General features: G+C 48.0%; 1 protein-coding gene across 2 annotated transcripts in view; it reads right to left on the bottom strand.

Annotated features, from left to right (window-relative positions):
• The window catches only part of LMX1B (LIM homeobox transcription factor 1 beta), a gene marked incomplete at both ends in the record, with an annotated part of 94,404 nt that extends 74,348 nt beyond the window's left edge, over positions 1 to 20,056 (bottom strand). For both annotated transcript variants that reach the window (XM_080630725.1, XM_080630726.1), the window contains 2 exons: positions 19,395 to 19,581; positions 19,918 to 20,056. In XM_080630725.1, the coding sequence (XP_080486851.1) occupies positions 19,395 to 19,581; positions 19,918 to 20,056 (326 nt within the window). The remainder of the gene's footprint in view (positions 1 to 19,394; positions 19,582 to 19,917) is intronic.
• Between the last annotated feature and the right edge of the window lie 1,096 nt (positions 20,057 to 21,152).

Here is a 21,152-nt window from a genome sequence, read left to right as displayed (position 1 = left end):
TCCCAGAATCTCTCCTCCTTCCAGGAAATCTCTGTTTATATCAGACAAGGCAATGGGACATGCAGTTATTGTTGGACTCTTGTCCAAAAACTATTGCTCCTCTGGCTCTGCTTCTCTGCAGACAACCCCACTCCACAGGCTGCTGCCAGGGCTGGCAGCACGCACAGCCCAGCCTCATCACCACCACTCTCAGTGCCCTTGGCACCTATGGGGCAGCACTGGAAACAGACTCTCCCAAAAGAAATTAAAACCCCATCCTGCTTGTCAGGGGTACCTAATACAATAAGCGCAGAGATTCCCCCATGATAAACCCTAAAAACTTAATCCTGAGAGATGCAGTACAGCAAGGAAAAGGAAAAAAGGGCTGTAGAGAAGAACTCAGGCTGCTGGGGGCATTTTTAAATCATCATCAGAGACCTCCTGATCTGAAACATCTGCACTGTCTTACACTGGTCATCAAGACCCACTGTCCCTCTGAACTCCAAATGTTTCCCTTCTTCGCTGTTCGATGCCTCCCTGGGTCACGGGCCCTCGCACACAAATCATTTCAGCCCTCAGAGGGGGCTGAGAGGAAGGCGGGGAGGCTCTGAAATTCAATCCCCAAAGGTTTTTTTCTTTCTTTTTTTTTTTCTTTTTGGTCCAAACAAAAGTTATTTTTCTTTCAATGAGAACGCTTTAGTATCAAGTGCTGCTAACACAGAACCACCGCCCTGGACTTGTGGTGGGTGGATGGTTATTTCTCCCGTCTACTGATGGTCTTGCCCAGAGAAAGGCAGGACATGTTCAGAGGAGCTGCTGTGTAAAGCTTCAGGGCACAGAGTGCAGAGTGATGGTTTGGTTCCCTCAGAACATTGTTAGCTCCTGCAGGATACCCTATGCAGGCAACACGCTGACGGAGTTGCTGCCTTATACCACCAGCCATATCAGTGAAGATCCCCAAAGTTTAAACCCATGAGATTAATGGGATTCCGGGGATTGCTTTCTGAAGTCACCTCTTCCGAAACACACACAGCCTCATTCCACACCGCTTTGGTTTGCATTCAACATTTCCAACGTGTTAGAATACTCCCGTCCTTGCATTTCAGTGAGACTTTCTCTGGATGTTTTGACGCTCGTTTAGTTTTACTGAGCCTTGTCCCCGAGCACACCCTGACATTACGCTGTCTGCTGCAATTCACCTCTTAGTTAACTGACCTTAAAAGTTTACAGACGTTTTATGGACTCCTTTGCCAGCCTCACTGATTAGCTGGGTATTTAACATGGTTTTCAGCACACCACCTCCAGCCCTGTCCTTGCTGCAGAGACTGCTGCCAAAGTGATAACCTGGTAACTGATGCTGAGATTTGAGTGGAGCTGTGCGTTTGAAGCAAACATGTTCCGCTAAAGGAAAAGCCTCTACCTGGTACAATCCTGTTTTGTTTTAAAATAAGGCAGTGGGTCTGTTCCCTTATTTGTAGGGTATGGCTGCAGCCAGTAACTGCTTAAGGTGGAAAAACAAATCCAAGACGAAGCAGCAGCACAGACATGAGAACTTTCCCATCCCGACTGCCAGTGCAGCCCAGTCCTCAGGAGACATGGGAAGAAACAGTGTGTCCCAGGGATGAGCGCGCCCAGGACAGGCCCCAGCCTGCAGGAACCCTGGGCAGGTCGCTTTGCAAAGGACTTTGATATCTGCTGGAGGAAAGCGCCACGAGAGATGCAAGCATCTCTGGAGAGATGTGTGCTCAAACTGGGGAGCATGAGGTCGCCAGGAGACGGGGCGGGGGGGGACAGGGGGAGAAAGGGGAATTCCTGAAAGATAATTTCTGGAAAGGTTTAATTAACACTGACTTTTAACATCTAAAATTACTTTAGAAATGTGCATAGAGATGAAAAATACAGAGGAGCTGGACACGCCTTCTAAAACAAGGGCTGGTGAGTAGTGCCGACGGAACCAGCTCCGAGTAGATTAGCTGAAGGAAGTTTCAGGCAGTATCTCCCTACTAGTGGTGCCAGGCTGGATGAAAGCAAATAAAACCTTAAGACTTTCCCATTCACTTGCTTTTGATTACAGCTTGAAAAAACACTTAACACAAGGAAAAAAACCCAATTAACCTATCCCCCAGAATGCAGCATTCTGTTAAAATTTCCCAGACTTCTGCTTCAAAAATTACAGCAACCAGTACAAACCTCACAAATCCACTGAGGAGGCAACTCTTCAAATACCTGTGGTTTCCCACATTTTCCAAGGAAAACAAAAAGATTTATAGTTTCTCATGTTAAATCTGAGAGGCTAAACTTTGGGAGACATACTTGCCCACCTGCTGCATGTGTATTAGTTCTAGCTGAAGAGAAGTCAATAAAAATAGAGAAGGAAGAATTTGCAGAGCTGGTTAAAGTAATCAGATTTGTTTCAGAGCATCTGATCTTTAGACTAACAGACTTCCAAACAGTTGGACAAGTAAATAAAGCACCACAGGGAACCGCTAGTTGAAATGGGTTACCGCAGGGATACGCACAAAGGAATTCCTACAACTAAGAAAGGGCCGGAGCTATGAAACTTATAATACCAGTGATTGGGATGAATTGCTGACTTCTACGACACTTAAGAGTGAATTCTGAAGGGACACAGGGTTTGAGGAGGACATGAAACTTTGTTCTGAGCTTTGGGAAATAGTACACTCAATAACAATTACCACGAAGCAACAACAGTATTTTGCACTTCGTGTTGCTTCTGAAACGGCAAGGTTTTAGTTCCACTTACTCTTTTTTCTGGATGAAAGGTTTAAAGAAGCTTAGTGAGACATTTCACTACATGGTCTTACACACACGTCGCAAAAGGAAATATTTCCTTTCAAGGCCTAACTTTCCTTAGAGACATAAAAAGAAAATCCAAACAAAAGAAGTTACCCTGCGAATCCTCCTACCATCTCCCTGGGATTTTTCTGCAGCACATACACAGCTTCCCCTGGACAGAAGCAGGACAGCAGACACAGGGCAGAACAAGACAGGACACGTGAAAGCCATGCAGCATCCCCAGCTCCCAGGAACTGGGGCTGTGCAGTACAGCAGGCAGCAGCCCTGCTCTGACAGCGAACAAAGCAGGAGATGTCCCGTGTCCGTCCAGCGACGAGGGGGTGGAGGTGACACTGTTGTAAGGTGCCATCTGATCAGGACTTCTTTTCTGTGCTTGACATGAATAAGGGGATTAGGATGGCAAGTTTCCGTGAGCTCACTCTATCGGACAAAAGGCCCTGAGGTTTAGTGTCACACTGCCTGATAAAAGTACAGGAGGCTGTCAATCAAGGGCTCCTAGGTACTTGTGTCGGTGACATAATCTTGTTAGAAGATAAACCAGTGAAATCCTTTTCATGATGAAAAGTTACATTTAATTGCTCCATTGCTTTTCTCCTCTTTCCCTTGTTCATTTAACTTTGGTAATGTTAGCTATTACAAGAACATAACGGCACAAAGATGCAAGCCATCTACACTACAGCCATGCTCATGAAAAATGAACAGCTAAGGATCCTGAAGGATGGCAGTGTCTGTGCAGAAACAGCGTCACTTGTGATCTTTTAAACAGAAGGTCAAAAGAGCTACTGAATTAATTAGCAGGAGTGCTCGTGCACAAGGATAAAGTTAAATGTTATGTCAGTTGAGTTAATACCAAAGTAAGCTGACAAAAAGACTCAAAAATGGTAAAGCTCAGCCTCCGTGCAATAAACAAAAGGAGACTTTTAATATCCTCTCATGGGAGCAAATCCATGTTAGCCTTAGTAATGTGAGTGTTTCCCTTTCGGCCAATTTCAGGTTCTTTTGGTTTCACAAACAGGCAGCTGATGCTGATAGCATGAATCACCGCACGCTGCTGGGAATGAATCAGGAGAAACTTCACCAGAGCCCGGAGGGGTAAGTCGGGAGCGTCAGCGTCTGCATCCCCTGTGTGCCTGCCAGGAGCTCACCTGGGATCAGGTCAGGATCCAGCCTGTGTCACAGGCCAGGGTGACCAGAGGAGCCTTGGCAGTACGGAAGCTCTACTGTGCCCAAGAGGAAGGCTGGAGAGGGCACACATGAGGTGTGCGTGGTTCTCTTTTCTGGATATAAGGGAAGGGCAGGATGCTCTGCCTGATCAGAAGACCCTGAACCCTGCTGCAGAAGAGATGGATTTGATACCCTGACCATTGTGCTCACAGCTGGGAGACGGTCTACGTGCAAGTCTGCAGTCTGGCACTCTGGCAAGGAAAGGAAAGAGGATGAGCTGCCCTTGCTGCCATCACTGCTGAGCAGTCCCTGTTCTCTGCCCACAGCCAGGGACTTGGGGCCATCAGCCGCTGCTGTGCAGCAGTGGAACTATTTGGTCTGACCTGAACTGCCCAGCAGTGCCAGAAGCAGCAGAGTAGCAGGAAGCCATGCAGAGTTTTAAAGCTACATTCCAAATATTTTCAGTTTGGGAAAGACAGCTTGGATGTGATCTTGGTTTAACAGGACTAATCCAGCAAAGGCTAAACTGGAAGGTCAAGAAGTCTGTCCCGTAAAAATCAAAACGGACACAAAGATCAGCCAAGCCTTTGCTGGTGCAGAAGAGGAGAGAGTTGCTCAGGTTACTGTGGCCCAGATTGCCCCAGAAAATGCCTCTGGGAAGTCAGTAAGCATTCGCCATGCAGTTTAGTCACCTTACGGTCCCTGGTTCTTCAACTTGTTTGCACTGAACTTTACCTTGTAAATAGCTACTGAAGAGACTGAGTAAAATTAAACTCCTTATTAATGCAGGAATACAGCTCAAGCTAGAAGCTGTGCTTCTCAAAATATATATATTTTTAAAGCATCATATAATCGTCACAATTAATAAAGTACGAATATATTCTTATAGTGTCAAGAGCCATTTAGTGCCACGGAGTCCCGCTAAAGTGAATTTTACACAAAGCACCTGAGTGTGCATATTATCCCAATAATGTAGCTCCACAAATGTGAAATGTTTGAAGAAAAAATGAATTCCATTCATTTCACACATACTGTTCCTTATTTTATTCATGTGCCTGTCTAACTGAGAACAAACTAGCACTTCCAGCTGAAATGCTTTGAGAAGTTAAATGCGTAATTCTCTCCCATAACTCAGTTGATCTTAAAAAAAACAAGTCCTCCAGAGTTCTTCAAGAAAACCACAGTTTCATTGAAGGACTAACAAAAAACTCTGACAAATGTCTTAATACTTTGCTTTCTTAGTAAAAGTACACATGAAACATCATAAGAGAGAAGGATCAGAGTGGTTGATGGCAGAACAAAAGCAGCTGAAAAATGTGATTTAACTTTGGTTAAATCAGTGGTAGTTGGTGATTTAGTGAAAAGACAATTGTTATATTACTAGGCTGCTGATCACATCTCACTGGCATTCCACAAACGCTTTGCCAGTGGAAATCTAACTCCAGCTTTTGGGAAGGCAATTTCAAAACAGCACAACGTCTTATAGATTAATTACCCGAGTTACAAGTTTCTCTCAAACCAACACTTTCTACATTATGCATATTGACAAAATCCTTTATTGCGCTTTCAAATATTTAATCCCACGTATTTCCTACCTACCAGTTCTGTGTTAGACTCTAGAGACTCCAATTACTAAACTGATAAAGCCTATCAAAACCAATTGCATACAAGTTAATTGCTATGCACCCAGATTCCTCTCACGTTTTGTTCTGAAATCAACCCAAGATGTGGAAGGAGACCAGCCCCTGCTCGGGTCCAGCAGGTAGTTATCCCCATTTGAAATGGTGCAGGGCATGGGCTAATCAATGAAACCAAACTCCTACAAATGGACGTCTAAATGCTTCCAGAGCAGCAAAGAGGAAAGAACAATGGGTGAGCTAAGAGAAGAAATTTATTTTTACTGATAAAACTTAAGCAAACCCAAGGAACCATTAGGAAGTGCTGTCAACTAAAGCTTGAAATCTAAGAAAGTAGCCATTCAAAGCACAGTAGGCCCTTATAAACAGTTAATCCACGCAGCTGCAGTAGTTAAAGCAAACACACCACCCTTCACTGCGCCATCAATTACACCTTCCCAGAAAAAATTACACAAACTTTGTAGGATTTTTCAGAGAGAAGATGGATTCTTTTGGAGACTTGAGGTCAAGACTGGGCTGTTTAAAGTATATTATTAACAAATAAACATTTATTGCAAAAAAACCCTATAGGCCTTTGGGGAGGAAAATTGTGTTATTTTTGGCATCAAATGACACAAGCCATTTATGACATGAATGGCTATCACCAACAGACTGATGAAATGGCAAATGTCTCCCACTTAACTTCCCCTGGCTTCCTGAATAAACTTTTTCAAACACTTTTTTCCTTCTGAAATGGCAATAAACTCCATGTAATTTTGGTTTTCTCTCTGTTCTAGCTATTTCAAGATCCGTAGCTGGAAAGGGTTGAAGGTACTTCCAGATGGAAGCTGAAGACTCCCCAAAGACTGGTAAGGCGATGAAAATCACATTGTTAGGATCCAGGGCTATGTACTGCCCTTGTTTATATGTATTCTTGCTTGAGTGACAACTTGCAATTGGCTTTCAGATGTCTGGGTGAAAAAGCTGAGGTTTAATTGTGGCATCCAACAAATTGAATGTTATAGCTCTTGTCATTGAATGTATCCGCTACGCGCTCAGACAAACCCCTGCCAAAATATGAACTGAATTTTTAAGTAAGAAAAAAAAGCCACAAATGGAACAGGCTTCAATTATGCTAGACAACCAATATTCATAGGACATGTATGAAATGAAGACAGCTTGCTTGCCTTGGGCTTGTTTTCCGACCTTTCTGTAAGACATGGATCACCACAGTGAGCTCTACTACTGCCTGGCGCTCAGTCCCACCACCCTGGGCCCACTATGGACCATGGACCACCCTGCTCCGGCCTCTGGCATGAGGGATGATGCAGGGCATGGGCACGGCTGGAGTGCTGGTGCTGCCTCATGGAGCCCTTCCGTCTCCTCCACGGAAGCAGCGGCTGGACGGGGAGGACGCCACGCTGGGCAAAGCTGCTTTCCCTGTAATTGCCCTGGAATCTCTGGGGATTCTCCCACATAAAATTAATGCAGGCGCCATCAAGGCTAATTTATTCCACACCCACAAAACCATGCTGGGGAACTGGCCCAGGCATGGGTAGCGAGGCCAAGGCAGCACAACTTTGAGGACCATGCTAGCAGGAGCTATGTATCCCAGAGACACGGGGTACCCTGGAGCTCAGGGGCCCCACGAAGGCCACATGTATTCCCGCAGCCCCCAGTACAGGACAGGATGGAAAGCTGCTGCTGAAGCACAAACTGTCTCCTCCATGCAGCGTTCTCCCTTAGCAGCTCCTGCCAGGGCATCGACAGCCCTGAGCAGCCCCAGCACAGTGGCTGCAGTGGGGGATCCCCCCAGCAGTGGGATTCTGCTGGTTCCTCCATTAACAAAGTAGCTGTCGGCTGTAACGCATTCTGCTCCCATCAGCTGAATCACTCGTTTGTTGCAGCTCCAACCACCAAGCCTGGCAGGTTCAAACCAACGATACCAAGCAGAGATAGTATCACTGCAGCATTTCACATGCCATTTACTCCCTCGAATAGCTTTACTCCAGTTGTACTTCTGCAACGTTTCGCAAACTGCTCTTAACAATAACCCGTCTTTTGTACTACAGGTACTCCCATCACTGTGTCTCATCTGTAAAAAACCCCAGTGTTGGCTTTACACAGCACACACACAAACCAAAAGGTGCAGGACACTGTAGTATCAGCTGTGAGCATCAGCACTCATACAAACACCACAATGAACACCAACAGCACATGGCTACAACACTGTTACTGTCACCTGTTCACGACTTTCCCTGGAATATGTGTGGACAGCTTCCTTGCAGCTTGGGAAAGAGTTGGTAAGTGAAATAATGAAGTAAATAATTTCTCATATGTGTGTGTAAATAAATAAAAGTGAGAAAGTACCCAGATATTGCAAAGCTTCAGCACGTTTGGCTGACAAGAAAGGGAATCCTTACAAGAGCAGCATTGCCCCTGGCACAAAGCGATGCCCGGAACACGGGAATTCTTCCTCCCTAGACCTCAGAGACAAACAGGTTATGAAAATCCAGGTGGCTGAGGCTGCAGTACTGCCTGCCCCAGCCCCGGGCGGGCAGAGACACTGGCACAGCAGCAAGGCTTCCCAGCCAGCTCCCAGCACCGGTGGGTGACGGCACCAGAGCCAGTGCGTGTCGGCTGTGTGCCTCCGACCACAGGGCAGACCCTCGCCAAGCCGGAGCCTGTGGATGCAGGGCAGGATCCGCCCGACGCCAGGCAGCACAATGTGAGCCTCCAGCTCCTTTCCTCCTTTTGGCAAAGAGAGGGCTGGAAAAGGGCACAATGGCAGTGGCAGGGCTCAGAGCAGCCTCGTGTCACCCAGACAGGCTGCACAGGACGTCAAACCAGAGCTCCACAGGTCACTCCAGTCCTCTCATGGCAGCCTGTGCTGGGGACATCTACCCATGGCCACTACCAAGTTCCAGCAGTGCAGGAGGGTACCAGGTTCCCTGCCGCCTGCCATAGCAGGGTCTGCACCTTGAGCCACAGCACTTCTCTCTGCCCAAGTGCAAATGCAAAGTCTGTTGGCAGGATAACTTGGGGGGCTTCCTCTGTACAGCTTTAGTCACCTCCATTTCAGTGAGCCTCAGTTGCCTCTGTCACTGTTACCAAGTCGAGATGCTGAGTATGTGTCTGCATGTAATAAAAACCAGACTGACATATAAGAATATTAGCATCAATAGAATCACTTCGGAAAAACATTTTCTCATAAGATTTCAAGAGAGAGGCACACAATATGCAGAATTTGTTTGTTGGGACCTAGGGCACACCGGCTTTGTGTTGACCTCTGCAGAGAGGTAGGCTTCTTTCTTTTCCCTCTTCCTTCCTCACTCTGGACTCCAGTTATTAATGACCAGAGGTGACCACGAAGCACTTGAAATACAGTATTTGCACTTCCCCAGTGCAGTCACAAGCAGAGGACCACAAAGCCACTGGAGCAGCAAGGACCACATGCTCGTCTTTGTCAGAACGCTTAAAGAAGGAAAAGGATTTTGAAAGCCTCACTGCTGGTACTAACATTCGTATGGGGCTCCACCACACTTTCTTCATCAACTCTGGTGTGAGTGAGAGCTGACCCATAAGGTCATGCTCCACCTGTGAAACTTCTTGTCATCAGATGAAGCCCATGCCAAGATCCAACTGCGAAGACAACTCACAGCGTTACACCACAACTTCTATTTAGGGTGGCCTTTGCCTATGAAGAGCTCCATCTCCAAAACCCTCAGCGAGCGGCTCCACCGAGCTCCCTCTAGACACTTGCTGTCAGGTAAGCAAATTGACCTTGCATGACACTGCAAGCTGCTGCATGCCAGGGCAATTGGCTTCAATGGCATTACTCATGGGAGCCCTGCGAGTGGGGATTTGCTGGCTCAGGCCCCCGCTGGGGCCCGTGAACTGGCAGCGTCAGCCCCTCCGCACAGGGAGTGTTCCCAGCGCTGGTGACTGCTGCAGGAGGAATGTGCTGCCAACCTTCACGAGCACCCCCAGCCCGCTGCACGCACCGGTAAGCTGAAGAAAGCTCTCTAAAAGTATAACAGATAGGTACTGACTCAAGCCCGCATGCACATACAAACCTTCGTGGTGTGGGTATTCAGTCTGAAAACCACCATTATTAATAGCACGGGGTGGGGAGGGAGGATCAGCTCCTTCTCTCCTGAAAAGCCAGAAATGCCAGCCTCCCCATGCCCAGGAATTCCCTGAATGGGAGATGCTTGACCCCATCCCACACACACAGGGAACCCCACAGCCAGGAAGGGTCAACCCATGGCTTTTGATCCATGTGAACTCATGTGCAGCGCCAGGATAGCTCCAATATCCTGAACATGTCATTTGACTGGTAAGGAGGACAGACCAGATAACCTGGATCCCCAGCTACTGGAAGAGGTAACCGAGGTGGAAACGGGGCTGTGTGCCTCACTCCCCTCTGCTCACCACCTTCCCAGAGCTCCCTGCAGCACCTCGTACCTTTCCTGTGGCTCCTCACCACCTGGAAAGCTCATGACGAAGCTCACGAGCCAGCCAAGATCTGCCACACAACCGAAGGCACAGCGCCACTAAAGTAAATAGCGGAGGCACTGCTGCTCTAGAGGTGGTTTAGCACAGATCATCAACTACAACGAAACGCCTGCAGAAGATCCCAACTGTTCATGAATAGTGCTGGGGCTGGCAGACTCTCATGTACAGCTGGACTCTATCACACCAAAGCTTTCCCCTAACTGAAGGTAGCTCACCAATTCTGTGGTCATTTCAGTGTTTTGTTTTGCGTTCTTTATCTTAGTTTCACGATTTTCTACTTTATTGTGATTTGCTAATAAACCTCTTTGTACCATACAGAATTAAATGCTTATCTCATTTCACACACATTTCCAAAAGAAACCTTGGCAAGCACACCCATATCCCCTCCCCACGAAACTGGATTAAAGCTGTGACATGAGAGAAAAAATCAGAAACCAGAGAAGCTGTTTCCATTGGGAAGCTGCAGGAATAGCTCTATCAGGTGATATAAAAACGCTAGCTGTAGGCAAGCTGATTATATAAAGGATAGGATCCCACAGGTTGAAAACAACTGTTCTGTGGAATGGATGTTAATGAGAACTGTAACCTTTCTCACTAATGAGTTTTGGCAGGTACCGTGCTGCAGTCCAAGGAGCTGGTCCCATGGAGCTCCTGGTAACCCCAACTCCAGCTGTCACAGGCAATAGTGCCCATCCCTGTGCCCACCTCTGGAGGGCAAATACTGTCCCTGCTCATACTGTCCACATCCACACACTGCTTGCTCACTAAGACACAAGGAATGCACCAGTGCTCGACTGGTCTGAGAGAACAAGGAGTAAGCACCGGCTGTAATTAGAAATGCTTTAAAACAACATTCAGGATTTCATCTGCAAATTCAAATTTGCTTGCTTCCTATCATAATAACAACCTATGGTAAAAGTAATAAGTGCTAAAGAAAATATTATTGATGCAGACTATTATTGTTTTTTCTGGTTTTGTTTTGTAATCAGTGAATGGTGATTCAGGTTACAAACACATGAAAGTAAACTTCCTAACAGCTACCGGGAGGATTTGGTCCTCAGCATGTACACATAAATTCCATTAGCTCTTACTGGGAGGGTGCACGTGCACTCTTGTACATTATAAATAATACACTGATTGCAGTAAAATCAAGAGCCAAATTCTATCCTTTGATGAGCAAGGATGGCTCTCATTGAAGTCAATAGGGATTGCATGTTCACAAGTTCATGTCAACATTTGCAAAGGAAAATTCCGTGCATATTAAAAAACCATATTATGTTTTGGAAGCAAAGCAAATGACCTCCATGACAAGTGTTCTCTGTAAATGTATTGCCTTGTTACAGGAGCATCAGGTTATAAACCCTTAAAAAATTCCCAAGAAATATGTTATTCCTTGTTTATGTTGGTATTGAGGGCACTTATCAATTTGTGCCCTTGCACTTCTGCTGTATCTATAAAGATCACTATAAAACTAGAAAACCAGCAAAATAGCACACAGGTATTAATCACATTAATGATTCCTTTACTGTATTACAATCTCACAAATGTTCAGTTGCCCATGGGCAAACAGTTTTTGAAAGGCAAGTAAAATACCCCAGTTCTGTGTGAGCATCGCGATGCAAAGCACACAGGTAGGTTTGGCTGGGCTGAGATTTCCACCTCGGACACAATAGTTGGTGTAACAGACCCCGGGTTCCTCTGGTAATACTGATCTGAATGTTTTACCTTCTGAATCCACAATGTTGCATACAAGACACTTAATTTTAAGGGTTTTGTTTCTACATAATCTCCATTAAAATTGCATAATATGCCACCCATAGTGCTTTCTACTTACAAGGTATATTTAGCATCCAATAAAGGGCAATGGCAACACATATATTCTGTGTATGTGCAGGTCATATAAAAGGAGAAAATAATTGTTATCAGTAATCTGTTTTGCAAAATGGCTGGTTTGAATGAGAACTGCCTGTTCAGGAACAGGGGATAGAAGTCCCCAGCCTCTCCTCAAGCCCCCCTCAGCAATAACCTGCCCTCACCATCCACAGAGCCCGTGGACATCAAGGGCTGGCTCTGGTCTCGGAGACTGCATTAGACACAGCATGTGGATGAGTTTGCGAAGGTCTGTTCAAAGCAATTGCAGACATACCAAGAAGTAAAACAAGAGTAAGACAGTGTATCACTTGAGGAATATTGGTCTGGACAAAGCAGGTCCAGGAACGTAAAGCAAACGTAAGGTTAGCATTTAAAAAAATAAATAAAGACAAAAAAAGTCAAATATCTGCCTCAATTTTATGTTGAATTTAAAGAGGCATCTAGAAACAGTGAATAATTTGCCTGAACAAAGCATGTAAGATTTAGATCTATGTTAGAATGCATGGTATAAACACCGAAGAGCATTATATTTAAAAGCAAAAGTCAGCTCATTTTACCTCACAGGTATCGTCATCTCATTCTCTCTTATGGCTTCTCTCTTATGGCCTCTACTCTCAAACTCAGAAGCCCAGCTTTACTTTCATCATTCATTTTAAATTAGATATGAAGTTGTACACATTTTTTTTTACTTGTTACTAATGGAGAAAATCGGTGTCTGGTTCCCTACACATCACCAGTGCTGTTCAAGCTCCCACTGCTGCAAAATACCCTTCTCTCCCTGTTTCATTTTTAAAACTATCTTGACACAGAAAACACCTCTGCTTTCTAAAACAAAAATTCTAATACTTCTTTCATCCAACAAAAATCAGTCTAAATTCGTAGCTTTACATATAGCATACCATAACTGCAAGGTGTGTATTCGATAGACATTCCCTGCCCACTTCACATATCCATTCCAATTCACTTAAAGGAAGGAAATTTCTGTTCTTAATTGCACCCATCTGAATCCAAAGCAACTCCTCTAATGTCATTATTTGGCTGCTGGAGGCTCGGCTGTTGAGGTTCACGGCACATTGTTACGAATAACCTTATTCTTTGTTTCAGAACAAATCTGGAGGTTTTATATTTTGCAACGAACAAGAAACTGTCATTTCATTATGAGTCAATCTCTGCCTCCTGAGGAATGCAATCATCCCCAAATCATGCCAAAAAAACCTTTCTACCACACTAACTCGTCCAAGAGCAATACCCAGCTTGTTTACCTTTACTGGAGATTACTGTACCATTCACTTCACAGTTTTATTTATTTGCTTGCTTGCTTTCTCACCTCACTTGAGCAATAACATGACATATCATGCGGACAAAAAAAGACGTAGGCAAAGAGAAGCATTTATCCCTGTTTTTTCTGCAAGTACGTTGCTTGACCTAGTGCACCCTTTACAGAGGACACTGTAATGGTCATTCTCCATCTTGCTGGGTTTGAAAATTCACAGCCTTTCGGGGAATCTGCATTTTATGCAACTCATGACGTGGTTTAAGCCAGCGCAAGCAGTAGAAAACCCCTTTCTAATATTCTCATGAAATATTGCTGTTATATTTACACACCATTTTCTGCCACAAGAACTGAGCAACGCAAGGAGTACTGTGCAAACCAAACAGAAAATATACTTGCCTACTACTAGTCTAGCAATGGTAAGAAGAATGAAGTATTTTACTAACTCTTTGCCCCCCAGATCGCCCCATGAGCACACCAGCAGACGTCCGTGGGCCTCTCTGGGTCCATGTGTTGGTAGGAGGTGCACACGCATGTGCCCCAATACAGAGCAGCCAGCACAGTGGCTCCCGGCGCCTGTTTCCTTACACCCAAGGAGGCCCCCATCCGCTTTCTGGTGCACTGAAACCTCCTGCTGACCTGCACACTGAGCACACAGGGAGCTCAAGCAATCCTCTAGCAATTTACTATATCCTACTCCATTCCAGGAGAAGGAGGCACTAAATAGAATGAAATCAATTCCTGTTACAACAAGAAGTAGCAGATTTAGTGCAAATTCGAATTTTGACTAGAATGAAAAATAAAAATCACAGCTCCATTATGAAAAGCATGCTCCTGGATATTCCTTCCCAACTGACTGAATCAACCAGCCTCTACTCGTTACTAAATATGCAACCACCTCCTAAGTTCACCAGAGCTCACTACAACGTACCATGCTTTATAGGTTGCTTCACAACGGAGGCAAGCAAAAGGGGTATATATTTACAACTGAAATACACTAATGACATAATTAGTCTAAGGAGAGAGACATTATAATCCAGCTATTTAATCATGATATATTATTGATGGTTGAAAATGTATGATGTATGCCTTTGGACTAGTTCAAAAGTTTAGGCCAAAAAATAACAGACATGTTTCCCAAACAGAATACAAAATGTTCCTGTTTCTTATATACAGCAGTGAAGACATTTTTGCAGTGAGTTTTGTATTTGATGGCTATTTTTTTCCCAGGTTGGTAGTTAAGCATTATAAATTAACCTCTTATTAATCTAATTGCATACTGCTTGTATTACAAAAAGATCCCCCTATCATTTTCTAGCATGGATTAGTGCAAATTACCTACCACCATTGCAATTATTTTGTCCAATAAGGTTTCCATGATTGCAGCAGAAAACCAAAATGTCTCCCCAGATTCTTAAAACACGCTTCATTCCAGATCCCCTGTTTTAAGTATTTCCTAAGACTAACCTGGAACCACCTCTGGGCTCCAGTGCCAGTACCTGCCCTATGTGCTACGGGATAAATTCCTGCCGGCACAGGGGGGACCTGGGGGGGCTCAGCTCAACTACAGCGACTCTGCTGACGTCAGAAATAACAGCTACGTTTCCTCAGCATTCCCACTTTTGGGATTGTGTCGAGGTGCTTACGGAAACCTGACGGTACTGGGGGTTTTGAACCAGGCTGATGTGGCTGAGAGCGCAGGGCTGGTTGGATTGTCAGCAAAAATGCCAGAGTGTTTCAGCGACTTTTAAAAGCATTTTTAGTGCATGACATAACTTTAATCATTACTCCATGTCCTGGGCACGTGCTTAGGTTACTCCTTACCTCTAAGTTTCACTCTGTTTTTATGCCATTTCCTAACAACACAAGGACAAGCACCAGCCTGACACGGGAGGCAAATGACACAGGGGGGGCCACCAGTGCCCTGCACAATTCTGCTGAGTTCCCATGAGGAGCAATTGCACCAATGAGTGTAACAACACGTCTGGTGCTCCTTGGCTTAAAAATTGAAAAGCAAGTACAACCGATGACAAATAAAACCTTCCTGTTAGCAAATGGTTATTGTCCATTCTGCATGTAGCAGAATCTGGGAGCTCAAGTCACCTCCTGCACCACGGATCCTGCCTACATTCCTCAGCCCGCGCTCCCCACAGACATGAACACGCTCTCTCTGGATGAAAAATAACAGTACAAAAATAAGAGACATTTACTAATAGGAAGCTTTTGTCTTACTGCAATGTAAAACACAACTGAACTGGGAAACATCAGCCTTGGTATTATACTCATATGAAAGAATTTCCAAAGTGTGGAGAGGGGGAGCATTTCCCTACAGCAACAGGGCTTTACAGCGTTTTCTTTCCTTCCTGCGAGGTACATGCTGCTCCGTGCTGACTGCACGTAAAAAATAAGCCCAGTCACTGACAAGAAAGGACTTACAGATGAAGAACAGTATAAAGATGTACCAGAAATACACAGCAAGGCTTTTGTAACAACACCCAATAATGATGCTAAAATGATGCCTGAAATATCTGGAAGAATCTAACAAAAACCTGACTATTTCTCTAAGCAAACTTAGAATGCATTAACGTAACATTCTGAAATAGCAACTGATTGATTGCTCTCCTACCTCTTGAATAACTGACCTCTTCTACAGCCTTTCTTTCCAAAGCTAGAATAGGAATATGGATCTTTCTAGAAATTATATGCATTTCTCACATATGAAATATGTAACCTGAAACGGTTATTTTCCATAGCATATCTTTTTGTTTAATGTCAGCAATAACTAGGGTATATCGTTACATAGTGCTGGATAGTGAGATAAAAACAAACCAGAAAAGCACAATCACAAAACAAATGAAAATATACAAATGGGAAAGAAATGCAATATTTATAATTACTAATGTTTTATAGCAGGAAGCACTGTTACGAGCGGTACAATCAATAAATTCATTTAAGCAAAGAAGCAGAATGTAACTACCGCAAACCCTTGTTTTTGGTAAATATTCCTTCTGAAGGATTCAGTTTGTCAGAAAGAAAACTTCTTTTAAAGGAAAAAAGTGTAAGGGTAAGGTTCCAAGTGTGCAACACTCCCCCTGCCATTTGGCAAAGCTCTCATTAAAATCACAGAGATTCTGTTTGACTCGGGTTTGCAAGAGCCAGCCTCCCTGGTGCAACTGGACTGCTCTGGGTTTTTTCCCCTTACAAAAAACTTGCAATCAAACATACCTGTGACTCGCAAAATCTTACATTTTAGCAAAATAAGTGCTCTGATTGAATTAAATGAAAAGATCAGGATGTGCTCATGCAAAAAATTGTTGAATCTCTTGTATAAACCCAGTGTAAAATGCATGCACATCTTGTCCCACCGACGCCACTGATGTACCGATGATATTTTTGTGATAAATTACACCTATCAGGCAACCCTGACTACCTCAAACTGTGCCTGGGCCACTAATCCATCTCCCCCGGGATTTGTTCTAACATTCCAAGCATAGGGGCAGCTTCAAACAGGCAACATTTCTATTTAAAAAAAAAATAAAAAAAAAGAAAAAAAAGAAAAATGTTTTCACCCTTCCCCCTAATGTGAAATGCCCTCATCCGAGGATGGGCAGGAATCATTCCTGATCCAGTGAAAGGTTTAAGGTCTGATATCTGACCCATCAGAAGCTTGCTTTCATTAGAAAAACGAGACACCAGTTTTCCAAAGATATACACACAGCACTTGATTATAGTCCTGGGAGTTCTGGAGAAATCTGACCTTTAAATTACATTACTATTTACAGAAAAACCTATTTAAAGCAAATTTCAGTAACTAAGATATTTAAATAATCTTTATTCTCCTTTTTTTCTTTTTTCGCCCTTTCTCTCCCTCCTAGAGATCAGTAAATAGGACTCAGGATAACAAAAATCATCTGATTTTGCTGATACCAGTCTTCCTCTGCACTGATACCGTTTCATCTCACTACTCCAAAGCACGCTTTCTTAGTGCAGAGGCATTTTCCACCCCGGAACACTACAGCCCAGGACGATGGCTGTTCCCACACATTGGAGACGACTTGCACAACTTGCTCATGGCTTCACTCCTCCCTCCACACTCTTACTGATCAAACCGATTGCTTGCACCGCACAGCCCAGAACCGCTTGCCATGTACGAGCAGCTATTTTTATCCTTCAGCTATCAGAAAAGGGTATTTCTCCAGGTCTAAAAGGCAGCAGGCAGGGGAAGCACACAAACAGCATCAGCGCAGTTTCGTGTGTTTGCTTTTTTGGACTAATGAAATCTCATGGAAAACAAATTTGGATTTACGGTGGCTGCCCTCCCCTTTCCACGAGCCGCTGCTGCTGTCAGTCCGGAGGGGCACACACAGCAGGTGACCATGTCATGTCACGCGAGGTGCTGGGATTCAACAAAGGCCAACATGTTGATATCTTTTTATTGCTCGTTAGCCTGGTTACCCCATTTCCCCCCTATACAATTGGACACCTTTGATAACAGGGAAAGTTCTGAAGAGGTGACATTTCTATTTTCAATCAGGAAAGTGTTTTTGCATTTACAAAGGAGCAGCCTATGATCTTGCTCTTTAAAGTCGCGAAGCACAATCCTCTATTCCACAGAAACTAAACATGAGACTCAGAGGGTACATGGGTGTGTAATTAATGTGAATATCTACATGGCCAAATGATGCTTTTTTAGGTAGCCTAAAGACTATTCTAAACCCTTGATGAATTAACCAAAATACCTAAGTAGTACTACCTGCAGAGGCAGAGATTTCATTGATTTACAACTACAGCTCTCACGGGGTGGTTTATTTTGTATAGAAGTAAAAGATAAATTCTGTGGATCTGCTCCCTGCACAGGGGTATGAGAAAACCCAGCGAGCGCCAAGCCCTGGCCCAGTGAGGGTGGCTGCAGCAGCGAGGTCTGAGCTTTTCTCATGTGAAGAACCCGGGCCCATGGAGGAGTCTCTGGTAGCGCTGCTGAGGGCTGCAGCATGAAATAACACATTTTGTTGTAATTCCTAAACAGGGGGACATTTATCTGGGCCGTTTATACAAGAGTTATAACCCTAACAATATTTATACCCAGCATGTCATGTTAGCATTTACTACCAGTTTCCATGGAGATGGATTTTCATGCTGTAGCTATGAAATGCACATTGTTGCCACTAAGCCACTTCAGGCCTTTCTGGAAGCCTGCTGAATGCCTGACAAAAGTTGATGCAAACCAATAGTTGTTGTTCTTTGTTTGTTGCCAGACTTCTAGCAGAGCCATATTATGTCCCAGTGATTGAAGTGCCCATGTTCGCCCCCCTCCCAGCACAAAAAGGATCCTCAATTTCGGTGACAAGCATGAAGTGGGCTTCTGCAGGGGAGGACAAGCGCGGCGCGGGCAGGGCTCTGTCTCCGCGCAGGGACGCAGCGCGGCGGGGGGCGGCCGCCCGACAAAGCCTGACATTTGGGGATAAAGCCTAAATCACAGAAAGCGCCCTGGCCGGGCGGGCCGGGGCCAGCGCCGGGTTCCTCCTGCCGCGCCCGGCCGCGGAGCCTCGACCGGCGCCAGTCCCCGCGGCCGGGCCCCGCGGCCGCCTGCGCACACTCCGCGGCTCTCTCGGCGGGGCGGCTCTGCCGGGATAGCCCGCGGCAGCGCACAGACGGCCCCGCCGCCGGGCAGCCGGCACCGACCGCTCCGCTCCGCGGATGTCCCGGAGCTGCGGGCGGCGGTGGAACTGGGTTCGCCCAGGGAAGAAGGGCCCTGCGGGGCTATCCCGATAGCGGCGCTGCCTGAGCTGTCCGGGCGGAGCTGAGCCGGGCCGACACGGGCCGCTCCGCTGCCGGACCGCTCCGACGGCGCTGCAGGGTCCCGGACCGCGGCGGAGCCGGGGGACAGGCGGCAGCTCCCTGCTTAGGAAGGGCGTAGTGGCTCAAAGTCTCTCTGGTCCCGCCCGCTGCCAGGGTCCCCGCTTGCCGGGGCCGCCACCCGCAGCCGCGGGCCCGGGCCGGTGATTCCCCGCTCCGCAAGGCTCGGGACGGCGGCCCGCTCTGAAACACGCTCCGAGCCCGCGCCGCGCCGCCGTGCCGTGCCGTGCCGGGCTGCCGGTGCTCCCCGCCGGCTGCGGCACCGCGCCGGGCCCCGCCGAGCCCCGCCGCGCTCTTACTGTTGGTAGTCCTGCTTGCAGTAGAGCTTTCGGTCCCGGAAGTAGCAGCTGGTGGTGAGGGCTTGCTGACACGCCGCGCACTGCAGGCACTCCTCGTGCCAGGAGGACTCGTTCACCCGCATCAGAAACCGGTCCGAGATGGGCCGCTGGCAGCCCTCGCAGACGGCCTGGTGCTGGCAGTCCGACCCTGCGAACGGCAGACAGCGGCGTGAAGCGCCTGTCCCGGTCCCCATTCCCTGTCCCGACCCTGGCCCCATTCTCCCGGTCCCGCTTCCCGGCCCCGGGACAGCCAGCGGGCAGCGGAAGCCCGGCCCCGGGAGCTCAGCGACACTGAGCCTGACGGCCGCTGCCGAACCCGCACCTCGCAAACGTCGGTGAGACAATTCCGCACCCGGCTGCAGCCCGAGGCGAGGCGGCCGCAGCAGTCCCCAGCAGCCTGGCCGGGCCCCGCCGCAGCCGGCCCCGAGCAGCGCGAAGCTCCGGGGCCGCTTTAGGCGCAGCCGAGAAGCGAACGGCAACTCACCCAGCAGCACTCCTAACGTGGCCGGACCCGAGCGCAGAGGGTGGTCTTCCATTTTAATACCGTCCAGCATCTTTGAGCAGTCCGACTGGCCCCGCGTAAAGCACCTTTCCAAGGACTCGGGACCTGTTGCGATATCCATGGGGCGGGCGGCGGCGGGGAGAGGCGCTCCGGGCGGCGGGGCCGGCTCAGCCCCGCGTCTGGCCGATCGCGGGGGCACTCTGCGGCCGGGAGGAGGGAGTCGCTTTTATTTTTATCTGGGAGACATGAGGAGCGTTTCCTGCCTGCACTTCCAGAGACGGGGGGCAGAGGAAGGAGCCGGCGCCGCTGCCCATGGGGGCAGCCCGCGCTAAGCGGGCGCGCACATGCCGCGCACACGGCGCAGGGCAGCCCGAGGTGTCACCTGCTCGCCGGCAGCGCCGAAGCCCCACGCCCTCCGCGGAGGGCCCTCCCGGGGCCGGGCCGGGCGGAGCGGCGGGGCCGGGCGGGGCGGCGGGGCTTCCCCGGCGCTCCGCAGCCCATGTGCCATGCGGCGTCCCGAGGAGCCGCGCCGTTTAGAGCAGGGGCCGCGGCGGAGGAACACACCCCCCGGTGCCTCACCCCTCCTCAAACTTGCTGACATTTGAACTCCATTGGTGCGCGCCGTATCGCTGCGCCACAGTGATTCGTCTCCTCGACGTCAAATAGTGCCCTGGCCCCGCCGGGCCCCCGCGGCCCCCGAAGCGCGGCGGCGCCCGGGGCGCGGGGCGGGCGAGCTCCGCTCACCCCGGCGCAGCGAGCGGCAAATGGGGCTGGGACCGGGACCGGAGCGGGCCGGGGCCGAGAGGCAGAGCGAGCGCGGCCGCCGAGGATCGCGGCGGAGCTGGGACCTGGCCGCTCCGCTTCCCGTTCCGCTACCGGCCCGACGGCGGCTCCTGCCTCCTGCCCTGTCGGGGTAGGTAGCAGCGCGCGTTACCCGCCGGGCCGTGGGCAGGTGACGGCGGGACCGTCCATCAGGGCGGCCGGGCCCGGCGGGGACGTGGGTCTGTCCCTCGGGCGGTGGCTGCGCTACCGGTCCCGGAGGGAACGCGGGACGGATTGCAGGGATGGGGGAATTGTTGCCGGGCAGCCTCGCGCGGTCGTGGCGGAGCTGCCCACGAGTGGCCCCAGAGAGCTGCGGGACCCTCCCGCGGAGACGGCGGCCCGGGAAAGATCGTGGCGTTCCCGGATCGGCGTTTACCGGGAGCCGGTATCGCTAA

The sequence above is a fragment of the Psittacula echo genome (assembly GCF_963264785.1).
Source record: "Psittacula echo genome assembly, chromosome: 16".
NCBI lineage: Eukaryota > Metazoa > Chordata > Aves > Psittaciformes > Psittacidae > Psittacula > Psittacula echo.
This window is presented reverse-complemented; position numbering and strand designations above follow the sequence as displayed.